Genomic DNA, 13,709 nt, shown 5'->3' with positions numbered 1-13,709 from the left:
AGATGGTGTTTATTTAGATAACACCAACCTTATTTTTAGACAATGCTGAAACCGTAGAATTATTTCCTTAACTAAGTTCCAATTAAGTCACTACCCAATTACCTACGTAAGTACCCTACAGTGAGTGACTACATATAAATCCCTGGCATGTAGGGGCACGACTCATTTGCTGTTTTTGAATCTGAATGCTTTGTGTAGAGTCAATTAGTTGTTGGAAACCACTTTCAGAAAAGCAGCATCTTTTCTTTCCCTTTCGCCTTATTTGAAAATAGTAACAAGACTGAGTGGATGAGACTAATGGTCTCCTTGTAAGACTGGGAGATTGTCCTTGATTCTGCAGCTCAGAAACCTGTGGCTGCTCCATCTTGAAAGACTCATTCATCCCCTTTCACTTCCTCCTGCTACAATCCTTCTCACCGAATGCCACTGGGGATTCCATTTATTTTACCTCCCAGGAGATTCCACAGGTTCCAAATTTCACACCCGGCTCAAATTTCAGAAGAGCAGCATGGCTTTTATTACTGAACTGACATCTCATCTGACCTCTGCCTCACAGAAGAGCTGGACTTCGGAGGCTCTGAATATTCAAATTTAATTTCAGCTACTTACAGTGCCAGCTTCAGCAGGAACGAAAGGATACCCTGCAGCATCTGTAATTATGGATTAATTTGAATATATCCTCCAATGCAGATTATGAAGGCTTTGCTAATAAGGACTGGTGACGTTGCCGCCTTTTTTCTCCCCCTACATTGACATTGAGAAAGGAAAGGAAGTAGAGAAGAACCAGGAACTCTTTTTTTTTTTTTCCTATTGCAGAGTCATAGACTTTTAGGAAATGAGCTTAATTTAATATTATTATTATTTTTCTTAGATAACTCTAAGCTTGTGCTACTTATTTCCTACAGCTATTTTATCAAATAATACACTTGGTAGGTTGTCTTTTGAGTCTTCAAAATGAGCTGACTGAATCAAAGTTTTTCTACCATTCTCAAGTTCCTTATTAGGCTGGGATTTCTTTGACCCGCTGTCATAATCAGGTTTCCCCCAGTACATCCAGCACAGTAGACAATAATTGCCTCCAGAATAATATGTAATTGAATGACTATAAATGTCGCATCCTTCTAGATGCTTTCCTACCTAATCTGTGTTCTAACTGCTTAAATTTATTATTTAAATTTAAAATTTGTTTAAAGCTAATACGTGTTTCCTTGTGGGTATTCATGAGACAACTAGCAAATATGAAAATCTAAACTTACATCAGAGACATAGATTCATACTGACTTGTACCCCTGACAAATTAGAGGCCAGTCAGTCCTAAAGAATTATCACACAATACGTTCCGTTCTGACTAGAAAAATACAAAACTATGCTCAGTTTCAAAAACTTAAAATTTGGTGCCAGTCAGAGTCATCTTTCCCACACGTGCTCATTATTCAAATTAGCTAGGGCTTCTGTAAACATTTATTCAAATTAGCTGGAGCCTCTGTAAACATTTAGATTCCCAGTTCATCTCTCTGAGAGTCAGAGGCAGGGCCCAGAAATGTGTATTTTTTAACAAGCTCCCCCAGGAGGGTCAGGATCGGGCAATTTTGGTAACCACTGAATTAGAGTTCAACAAGGTGTGGCAGGATCATTCTTGATGAGTATGTGGCATCTTTAAGGACCCAATAAAATCTTACTGGAAACAAAGTTTTGGATTTTCCTTTATAGAAAATCCAGGGTGAAGCTGCAAATTTTTGATTTATGCTTTTAAAAACCTGGACAATTTCAGGGAGGGAGGCAGAATATTACCAGCTTCTTTTTTTTTCCCCCAAAGAAGAAAGCCCCCATGGTGTGAATTCAGGTTTATTTAAACACCATGACATTATGACTAATATATTGGATGAGAAAATCCATTTTCATTTCTAATTTTTCCATATAAGAACCCTTCCTGAAATTTATTATTGTTTTACTTTGGCTTATAGCCTTAAAAATTAAACACTGGAAGTGTCTGTCAAATTTTGCAATTTTCCTGCTAACTGCAGTAAAAAACAGCTCCAAGAGTATAAAACAAATGTCACTTTCATGAGAGCAAAGGAACATTTGACTTTCAAATAAAAAGCGTATCTGAATCCATGGAGTAGAGAAATATAAGTCAGTTAAATATTAGAAAATATTATAGACAAGAAAGAAAAAAATAAGAATGTGGAGATTGTGATGGTATCATCACATGCTCTGTCATGAAAGATACAATGTGGAGTTTTGTCAAAAAATAAAATGCTACAGTAAACTGGAATTCTTATAAAGGCTCTGGGAAGATAATGAGAAACTGACATTTCAATGAAGAGAACAGGAATGTATTTTTCTTTAACCGACTTTAGGTATTAACACACACATACATGCACACATATATACACACACATACATATATACTGACACATACATTTAGACACACTCCAATGTACATTTATACTTTTTCCTTGGTGTTGCTTTCCTGAGGCTTATTCAGCTACAACTGATGAGAAACAAAAAGGGCATTCATACATTTTTAAAAAATTCAGCATTCATACATTTTTAGTATTTCATTTATACCACTTGCGGTAAACCTAGAAAATTGCTATTATTTAGAAATGGTTTTTCTGAAGTAATCTTGTTTCTGGATCTACAGCAGACTTCTATACCTACACCCCAAAAATCTATTAGAGCAAGCAGTCAATAAAAATGGAAAGATACAAAAAGGGAATCAGAAAATTTTGTTTGTAAATATTTCCTTTTGAAATGTACATACATAAAACATTTCACAAGCACATGCTTTGTGCCAAAACATTCAGTGCATTTATAATACTTGTGTGGCTGAAAGTTTGTAGTTGAATTTGCATTTGTAAAGACTGAAGTCTTTTTCCCTTATGGAAAGTAACCATGGAGAACAAGACACAAATATTTATTAGGAATCAATAGGAAATGGCTTATTCAGAAAGATTAATTGCTCAGTTGTGGAGGGCTTCTATAAAGAAGAAGAGCACACCTATGAAGAATATATAAAATTAGAGGTAAAATACCTAGTAAAAATATTTTACTATTTGAATATATATACATGTACATATATATATATACATGTATATTATGATGGGTATATATATATATATATGTATATATATAATATATATATATGCTACATTGCCAAGTGTTCAAAGAACTTTTGCTCTTCCTTCTTATACATAAAGTATTTCTTTATGATAATAGTAATTGCTGTATTCTTATGTACAGTTTATTGGAGTTTGTTGTTTTCTTCAGTAATAAATAATAAACTTATCTAAGGCTTTTCTTCATCATAGTGAATTAGTTGTAATACCATAAACAAACTGATTAAATTTAATTTTAATACTACCAGTTACATGGTCTAGGTTTAGCTGATTGTCATATTTATAATATTAAAATGGTTTAGTTCTTCAGAAATTTTTATATTGGACAGATGACACTGATTTATTGTCTCACATAAGAATTCTGGCCTACATCCTTTTCACTGGGTATCAATTTACTCTCATGGTTGACCAACTTGCCTAGTGGGAGCCTATTTCTTTCTTTATGGTAAGACTTACTTGGGGAATGTCAAAATCAAGTGTTATAATAAATGTGGTTCCTAAGCACATGGATTTATAGCTAAGATCTATTTTGTGCTTCTAGAGGTAAGTTTCTGGGGCTCTGCATTAATTTGAAGGTAGACAAGTAAGTTTAAATATATGCTACAAATCCTACAGAAATCACTGCAATAATAAAAAATAAAGTTATAGCAAATAAGTCAACAACAAAAAACCCCCGACTGGAATCATTAAAGAAATTCTATTAATCCAAAAGAAGACAGAAAAAAAGAAAAAAAAAATGGAAAGATGCAACAAGTAGGAAAATAAACAGAAAGATGACAGATTTAAAGCCAATTATAGCAGTATTCACATTAAATATAAATGGTTTAAATGCTCTGATTAAAAAGCAGAGATAGCAGGATTGGAAAAAAAAAAAAGAGACCCAACTATATGCTGCATAGAAGAAATGTATTTCTTTCTTTCTTTCTTTTTTTAAAGAAATGTGTTTCAAATATAAGGTACAAATGGGTTAAAAGTAAAAGGATGAAAAAAACACACACCAACATAGCAATAATCAAAAGAAAGCTGAAGTACTTCTACTTATACCAGTAAAGCAGTTTTCAGATCAAAAAATATTTCTAGGGATAAAGATGGTCATTTTCTAATCACAAAGGAGCTATCTGAGCAAGTGGAAGTTATGGCCCTAGCTGATCATGGATCTTTTAGAAGAGCTTCAAAATACATCAAGTAAACACTGATATAACTGCAAGAAGAAATCGGGAATACCACAATTATAGTTGGAGATTTCCACATTGCTTTCTCCATAATTGATAATATAAGTAGATAGAAAATCAGTAAGGATATAGAAAATCTTGGTCAACTTGACAAAAATTTTACATGCATTTCAAACAAAGATAATGAAATAAAATGCAGTAATACGCAAATGCCTCATCTATTATTAAGGGAAAAATTAAAAAGTTATTCATATACAATCATGAAATCACACACTCAATGTAAATGGAGACAAAAAAGTATTTCATCAGGGGACCTGGGTGGCTCAGTGGTTTAAGCCTCTGCCTTTGGCTTGGGTCATGATCCCAGGGTCCTGGGATAGAGCCATGTATCAGGCTCTCGGCTCAGCAGGGAGCCTTCTTCCCAACCCCCACCCTGCATGCCTGTCTGCCTACTTGTGATCTCTGTCTGTCAAATAAATAAATAACTAAATCTTTAAAAAAAAAAAAAAAAAGGCAGGGAGCCTGGTTCCCCTTCCCCCTCTGCCTGCCTCTCTGCCTACTGTGATCTCTCTCTCTCTGTGTCAAATACATAAAGTCTTAAAAAAGAGTGGAGAAGGGAGTTGGGGGAAATTGGAAGGGGAGGTGAACCATGAGAGACTATGGACTCTGAAAAACAATCTGAGGGTTTTGAAGGGACGGGGGGTGGGAGGTTGGGGTACCAGGTGGTGGGTATTATAGAGGGCACGGATTGCATGGAGCACGGGGTGTGGTGCAAAAATAATGAATACTGTTACGCTGGAAATAAATAAAAAAATAAATAAATAAAAATATGCCCAGTGATAAAAAAAAAAAGTATTTCATCAGTACAATAATTTAATCACATTTTTCTTTATATTTCTTTCGTAAATCAATCTATATAGGGATTTTGCTAATTGCAGATAAGATTTTTTTTTTTTAAAGATTTATTTATTTATTTTAGGGGGGTGAGGGGGAGAGGGAGAGGAAGGGAGAATTTCAAGTTGACTCTCTACTGAGTAAGGAGCCCCTTGTAGGGCTCAGTTCCATGACCCTGAGATCATGACCTGAGCCAAAACTAAGAGCTGGACACTCAACTGACGGAGCCATCCAGACGCCTTTGTGAGTATTACACATGGATAATGGATGAGAATATTTATGTCTTAAAATTAATTTCAAGAGCTATATAATTTATGGAGTTTAAAAAGCTTCATTTTATGGAATACATTTTCATTCCCTATGCATCAGAATGCCTACTGTAACAAAGTGAAAGGTAGTAGCTGAAATAATTATTTGCCAGAAATCATAGCAGGTATTTGTCTATAGCTCACAAATACATTTAAAGATGGCTTTACAAAAAACCCTATATTCATTCAGTCTAAGATGCTATTGATTAGAAATCATGCCATTATTTTAGGTTCTTCTAGAAAATAATAAATGCTCCCAATTTAATTGTGACATAGTAAGATACAACAGTTTCTGAGATGTTAAAATATAAAGTGTGTGTGTGTTTTCTGAGATGTTAAATGAATGTATCCTGAGATGCACAATGGGTGTGTTCTGAGATGTTAAAAGGTAAATAGTATGGATTTTATAATCTAAACCTAAAAACATGTCTCCCCTAAAGTGAATTTTATGTGAACTGAATTCAGATTCTATTGACCCACTGGAATAGCCATTCCAGGCTCAATACTGCTGGGGAAATGTATCAATTCTCTGTCTTGAATATTTGAAGAAGAAAGATATTCCTATGGTGCTTGTGTGGCTCAGTTAGTTAAGTGTCTGCTTTTGGCTCAGGTCATAGTCTCAGGGTCCTGGGATTGAGTCCCACATTGGGCTCCCTGCTCAGTGGGCAGTCTGCTTCTCCCTCTGCCTCTCTCCTACTCAAGTTCTCTTTCTCGCTCTCTCAAATAAATAATAAGTAAAATCTTAAAAAATAAAAAAGCAAGATATTCTCAACTTTCTACTGGTTAATAATATGAAAAGAGTAAGGGAATGAAAGGGCTACATAAAATGGAAGAATTCATTATTAACTCAGAAATACTTAACCTATTATAGTTTCCCCCCAGATCTTGGAACTAAGATATGTTTGTGTTATGTCTTTAGAAAGTTAGAGTTCTTTGCACAAACACTCTAAGGGATTAATGAGTTTCAATTTCATTGGTCCAACTGAGGCTACACTTTAACATCTGAATGAATTAGTTACTGATATAGAGACTGAGCACTTCCATTTTTTAGGGCCCTACAGAAATTCAGACCAGGAGATACTATGGAAAGATGTTTAAAATGGTAAGAACTTTTAGAAAAAAACAATTAGACAAATATAGCGTAGAACTGTACGGTGCAATAATATATATCTACTACTATAATATTAAAATAGTTACACAGGTCAAAAAATTTAACAAACCTATGAATTAAAAAGAATCAAGGAAAGTGAGCACAGAAACAACCTATGTTTTAATTTTGATAAACCAGTGTAATAGTTAAAATTTGTCCATTTCTAAAATTCCCAATTAACAAAATAATCAAGGAAATATATAATTAAAACATCTTTTAGTTAATTTTTGAAATATTTTTCTACCAAAGAACATTTTTTACTAATATCAGTAATGTTTTTCAATAGCAAAATTAGGGGCACCTGGGTTTCGGCTCAGGTCATGATATCAGGATCGTGAGATCAAGCCCTGTGTTGGGCTCCATGGTCATGGAAGAGTCAGCCTGAGATTGTCTCCCTCTCCCTCCCTGTCTGCCCCTTACCCAACTCTCTTATAAAGACAGAGCATGTGTGCTCTCTTTTACTAAAATCAAATAAATACATAAAATCTTTTAAAAAAGTAAAATTAAGAGTGGCAAGTATTTCAACAGTAACTATTTACATGTACTTTATGATAAATTATTCAAGCTTCTATTAGGTTTATAAAATATAAACAAATTTTATTTAGCTGGATCTTAGATAACTGATAATATGGAAAATGTTAAAACTTTTATTTAACATTATTTTATAGCCATTATGTTTAATACTTAAGTATAAGTAGTTCATTCAGTCAAACTTGAATTCAGCTTGGTACTCCATTTCTGCCTATTCTAAACCATTCAGATCACTTACCTTATCTTTTCTTTGCTTTTCATCCTGGTATACAGTCCAGTGTTCTCCATCATTGCTGTAAGCTAGTTTGTAGGAGCCTACGAACTGTACATGACCAAAATCTTTAGCTCCTTGTGTAATGATGCCAGTTACTTTGGTAGGGACCAGAAGGTCCACCTAAGAAAAAGGAAAAGATTTAATTTAAATGCCACAATAGAGTCCATTATAAATTTGCAAGTCTCTTGAATTTAGAAGATTAAAGTAACATACATGCTCAAGCCAAAAATACACTGATTATTTGAATATTGAAACTGATGATCAAGTCTATTATTGGCTTATAACTTTGATTTTGCTGCTGGATAAGTTTAGTTGAATAACTATTTTGACCATTTTAAAATAAAGTGATGGTAAATAAATTGATGGTCATTTCAGTCTACCAATCAATTTTATAATAAACTGATATATCTAGCCATGCAGTTTTGTGCAACTAAGATAGCACAAAGCTGGAAAGTCTGACCTTCTTGAAATGATTATTATCTTCGACAGCTAGTGCTTGTAATTCAATTTGCTGACTTTACTGGTCAATTCAATAACAATAAAAATAAAACTATACTTGTGTACACATTAGGAATAAAAATGATATATGTACCACAGTTAAACATTAAATAAAAGCCAACATTGTCTCCATGAATTTTAATCAGCTCAGAATATAGAATTGAGTAACAGTAATTGTTGTCCAGTGAAAATCTCTTTCAGAAAAGTACAATCCTAAATGTTGAGGAGGAAGTCAGGCATTCTTCAAAAATGAAGACAGATTAAAGTATGCATCCATGACCTGTGGGATCTGTGCTCATAAGGTTGATCCTATCAACTATGATCCTCATAGTTGATCCTATGAACTATGTACTTATAAAACCTTAAGGCTCATGATTATCTGGTAAGCATTAAATTAATCAGGATGCAATTGAAACGCAAAAGATAGGATTAATATTTATGAAAAAAGAGTACACAACACTGAAAAATTTAGTATATTCTTCTTTGTTCTCTAATTCATGAAGCTTTTCTTCTTAGGATGTGAATTTTAAAAAATTATAGGAATCTTTGTTTTCCCTGCAGACAATTCTTATAAGACCTTTACCTTGAGGTTTATTGATGTTCCTTAATCTACAGCTTCCTCTCTCCTTCCACAATAGCCACCTACTTCCTCCTACTTCCTATGACTAATTGCCCTGCTTACATCCTTGATCTTATCATCTTTCGCTGTCATGATCCCATGTGTGACCTTGGTGGCCTTCAACCACTATGTCCTTTTGTTTCTATTTCAGGTTCTCCATCCTGTGCAATGTATATAGCCACAAATAGTCATGGGTCAGATCAGTACATGAATGAAAAGAAAGCTACAGAGAATGCATTGAATAGACCATATTTAATTACTGCATTTAGATGCTCTTCAATAAAGATATGAAAAAAATTCCCAATGTTTCACAGCCTAGGGATATTTATTAAAAAAGTCATAGGGGCTTTTCAACACTTTTTGGAACATTCCTTAGTTAGAGAGTTTAGACTCAAACTGGATAATGGATTAAGACAGAAAACTACCTTTAATGAGTTATTAAAACATTTTAGAAATTTTATCAAAAACTAGAAATACTTCTGATTTTGCTATTTCCTAAACATGTATTATAGCATCTAAAATACCTTACCTGTCCCACAGAGATGCAAGATGGCCAAATTATACCTGGGAAGGAAACTGTTGCTATCTCATAGGAACTACACTAAGTGCTTTCTTTTGTCCTCACTGAATCCTCTCAACAGCCCTATACAGCCTTTGAGATGAGGAAACAGATGCCCATTATAGCATGATGTGTGATCTAAAGATAAATAGTGAGTAAAGGGAGGATGCTAGATTCAAATCCATCTTTCTGATTCAAAGTTCCACCATACATTTAAATTCTCACTGAATGATTTCTTTCTGTTCTTTGTGACTATTTCAGAAATTTCTGAAAAATCTCAAAGCTTCCTCGCCATACTCATCAAATTTATAGCAACTCTAAGCCCAGTCCAAGTCAATCCTGGCTTTACAATATTGGAAGAGCCCTGTGTTTTAACATGAATTTCATCTCTGTTCCTCCCTTGCCCAGAGTTAAAAATATGCATTGCTTTTGTTGTCCTAAATCCAAATATAATTGCACAGAGACACCTGGGCATAGACACTGCTCTTCAAAATGCTCTTAATGTTGCTGACGCTCAGCGGGCAAAAAAACCTTACAGTATTCTGAGTCACTGCATTACCATCCACACTACAAACACACAGGAACTCAAACTGTCACCAAGAATATGAGCACTTCTAAGGCTGGATTCTTTATAGTCCCTAAATGTCTATGAGTCTTTAGCTAAGATGATGCAATGAAGAGTCTTATAGCGTATCTCTTTTTCTGTGCTATTTCTTAAACTTAGCTGGGTTTCCTGCTGGGTGGAGATGTTTTCTCCTTAAGTTGTATGTCTTGGCTCTTTCTAACAGATATGTTTTTCTCCCACTCTAACTGCTCCCCTTCTCCAGCTTTTTTTTCCTTTTTTTAAACTAGAAATGTTTTTCTTTTTTGTTCCAGTTAAGTCAACTTCTCTACTTAAATAGTCAGCAATCTGTTTCAAGCTGGATTTTGTCCTAAGATTTGCTACATTAAACTTAGAATACCAGGCCTAAGAAAACTTCTCTTAGTGTAAAAATAATCAGTATCCCACACTTAACACGAAACTCCTGCAACAGGACATGGACAGATCTGTCTGGGACACAGTCACAGATGTGTCACTCTCATGTTCACAATGATTCCAGAAAAGCTCATTCTTCTAGATCTATGCTTACCATTGGCTCATAAGTACTTTGCCTTCTTACAGATCTTCTGAGTTAAAGTTGTACTGCAAACATGTTGGACAAAATGCCTTCAGCTGTTGTAGACAGACACTTACCTCCCAAGGTTTGGCTTGAATACAGCAGGTCATTTAGGGTACTGAGCTGGCATATGGGTAGGTATTTGGCTCAGTGCACTGCACTTCATGCCTGGATCTGTATTAAATGTGGCTTACATATAACAGTCCCTCAATAAAGGCTTTGCTGGATTGAGCTAAAACTACTTCCTAAGTATGTTTCATGGCTAAGGATGCCGTAAGGTACCACTGCAGAAAATGCCGGCCGTCTTCCCCCTTTTTTTCTACATTGTGTAACATCACTGGTCAAGGAAACAGAGGCCCAGTGGTGCCAACCAGATTTTACTGGGAAAGGCAACAAGTTAAAAATAATCTCCAATCTTCTGATACTGACAGTCAGTCTTTTGGAGAAAAACTGGATGGTCTGGGTTCCCCAAATGGCTCTGCCCTTACTGGCTCTATGCCCTTGGGCAGGCTACTTGACTTCTCCACATCTCATTTTCCTCATCTGAAAAATGAAGATAACAATCCTCATAGGATTTTATGAGGATTAGATGAATTAATATTTACTAAGTGTGTAAAACAACATACAGACTATAGTAAGGGCTTTATAAGAATTTGATGAGAATAAAACAATAAATAAATCTGGGGGAATAATCCATTATCAGTCTCAGCATGTTATTAGAAAAAAAAAATATAGAATCAGGGAAATGGCCTGATTGTCCTAGAAGCAACTTCTGGATCATAGTATATTTTGGTCAGCTTCTCAGGTTGTATACAAAGATAGTCATTTCATCTTTACTTAAAGTAGAGAGAATTAGAAGCACTGAAATTCCCATTTATCGGTGAAATGGCTTACTAAAAATAATATAATTTTATGGAGTTTTGTACATCTTCATTTGAATATTAAGATTATACTGGGGCACCTGGGTGGCTCAGTGGGTTAAAGCCTCTGCCTTTGGCTCAGGTCATGATCTCAGGGTCCTGGGATCGAGCCCTGCATCAGGCTTTCTGCTCAGTAGGGAGCCTGCTTCCTCCTCTCTCTCTGCCTGCCTCTCTGCCTACTTGTGATCTCTGTCTGCCAAATAAATAAATAAAATCTTAAAAAAAAGAGATTATATTACAATAGGGAAATGGTTCCAAAATAATACTAACAGAGGGAATTAGATTCCAAATTATAGTGAGTGATTAATTTTCCTTTAATTATATGAGTAAAAAAAGGATGCATATACAAAAAGGCTCAAATGATATGTGAGTAAAGAAAGAAGTATTGCATGAGGGTTATGTAGGAATATAACTCTTTTGTTGTAAAATGTCCTGTAATGTTTTAGTGAAGCATAATTATTTTTAGAGTGTCTAACTTAGAAAAACTATAGAACAACTAAGAGCATCTGTTTGAGAAAGGTCAAGATAAATGACATTTCAGATGTCTGCATCATACCCTAACAGATGGCTTCCTGGAAGGGCAGACTAGAAAAGTCAGCTGATTTTCACAGAGATGTACTTAAAAGGGTGAGGAAAATGAAAAGTGATACAGATACACAAGTGCGCAAGAAAAGTGAAAAGACAAGAAAAGGACCCAAGAGATTTATCACTGAAATATGCAACACAGCTGCATCTAAAATGCTCTAGAGTTTGCCTTTCTGTTATTGGTTATTTTGAATGACATATTTTATAATTTCACAGAGCTTTGTAAAATTAACTCACTGAACATAAGTAATTTTGAAGCTAATATAATTATATGGCATTTAAAAATGAAATTATGGGTAAAATGTTTAGATAACATTTTGGTTTTAGTAAAGAATTTTTTTACCATAACATTACATAATACAACTGTATGTAATTCTAGGTCCATTGAAGGCACATCATTCACTGTTCTCGGTATTTGAACAATATTTTTGGTTATCAGATGTTGGTAACACTTTTAGTGCATATTTGTAGGCCAGCTAGTTAACATGATGAACTCAATATGAAATATTATCCTGCTCCTGTATCTGATACAATCTAGTAGCCCTAAGGTTACACATTCAGTATTCATAAATACTATATCCTACATATTCATTTCGCTACTCATTATTGCTCTCCTCCCTGTACTTGAAAAAGTTGAAGTTGCTAATAATATTTTTAAATATTTATTATAGCAATTACTTTTTCCATATTGAACGTTACAGCTATGAGAACTAATAGAAAAAATTATACCATGAAATAACCTTTCAAAGGATAGAGGGACTTTTCTGTTTCAGTGGTGTTTTATAGTACGCCTTTTACATATAAAACCACACCTAACCTATGCCTGGTGCCACAAACAAGCTTTATAAGCTTAGGTGATCATTCAGGAGTATGTTTTGCAGGACACCTGGCATAGAGTAGACATTCCAGATATCTAGGTATCATCTGCCCTGGATTCAAAATTGAGATAATTCTGTATTTAACAATTACCTGCAATTATAACATGAACAAAGCTCCAGGTCAACCTGATCTACACCCCATGAATGCTGTCAGCTCATGACTGCTAACTTTTTAAAAGAGATTATTTAGAATCATGCAGTAGTTCAACTGCATGTTTTAACTGAGGATGAGAGATAGCATGGTAACTATGTACAATTTATGTTTAATAATTTTATTGTATTTTAATAATCTTGCTCATGGAAGTAATACAAGCTATGAAGAAAATTGAAAATACAGAAAGAGGAGAAGGCAACTCTGTCTCACTATCAGATACAATCAATGCTTTTTATCCACCCTAAGCATGGGATTTTTAGGCAAATTTGACTTGGCATTTGACTGGCTACCAGGTCTTGGTTGCACTTTTGGTCTGCATTTGCAGCTCAATTAGTTCATTCTTTTTTCCACTTAGTATTTCATCAGTAAACAAACTATTTTTTAAGACTTTCTTTTTGCCCTAACACACCATGTTAAAGCTTTGCTGCAATCAATTATTTACTATAAAACATTTATTCCTCCCTGTGCCCTCAATTTTTCTCTACTAAAATTGATATTCTCCAAAAATCCTAGTCTTTTCATTTGGCCACATATCTCACTTACATAGGATAAATTCACAGAATTAGGGTTATTTGGTAAAAGGATGTGAAAAATAGATTCATTTTCTAAAGATATATAATAAACACTCATTGTGAAAATTTCAGGTGGTGAAAGAGATAGAAGGAATTCAGATAACATAATCTATAATTTTATTATCCAGAGTTAATTCTGGTTGACCTCTTGATATTCATATTTGCAGACAGTTATTCCCATATATCTTCATAAAAATAAACTCACAGTATACATGTTGCTTTATAACTTGCATTTTTCATTTACTATGGGTATTTTTACATACAAATAATATTGTGTAATGGCTGTGTCACATTCTTTATTATGGATACAAGAATG

The 13,709-nt window shown here is 34.3% G+C and overlaps 1 protein-coding gene across 2 annotated transcripts in view; it reads right to left on the bottom strand.

The window, feature by feature from the left end:
* EDIL3 (EGF like repeats and discoidin domains 3) overlaps nt 1–13,709 on the bottom strand; it is a 413,532-nt gene that overhangs the window by 17,537 nt on the left and 382,286 nt on the right. For both annotated transcript variants that reach the window (XM_032335811.1, XM_032335809.1), the window contains one exon: nt 7,416–7,571. In XM_032335811.1, the coding sequence (XP_032191702.1) occupies nt 7,416–7,571 (156 nt within the window). The remainder of the gene's footprint in view (nt 1–7,415; nt 7,572–13,709) is intronic.

This window comes from Mustela erminea, chromosome 3 (genome assembly GCF_009829155.1).
Source record: "Mustela erminea isolate mMusErm1 chromosome 3, mMusErm1.Pri, whole genome shotgun sequence".
NCBI classification, from domain to species: Eukaryota; Metazoa; Chordata; class Mammalia; order Carnivora; family Mustelidae; genus Mustela; species Mustela erminea.
The sequence above is the reverse complement of the archived record's forward strand: the minus strand, read 5'-3'. Positions and strand labels throughout refer to the sequence as shown.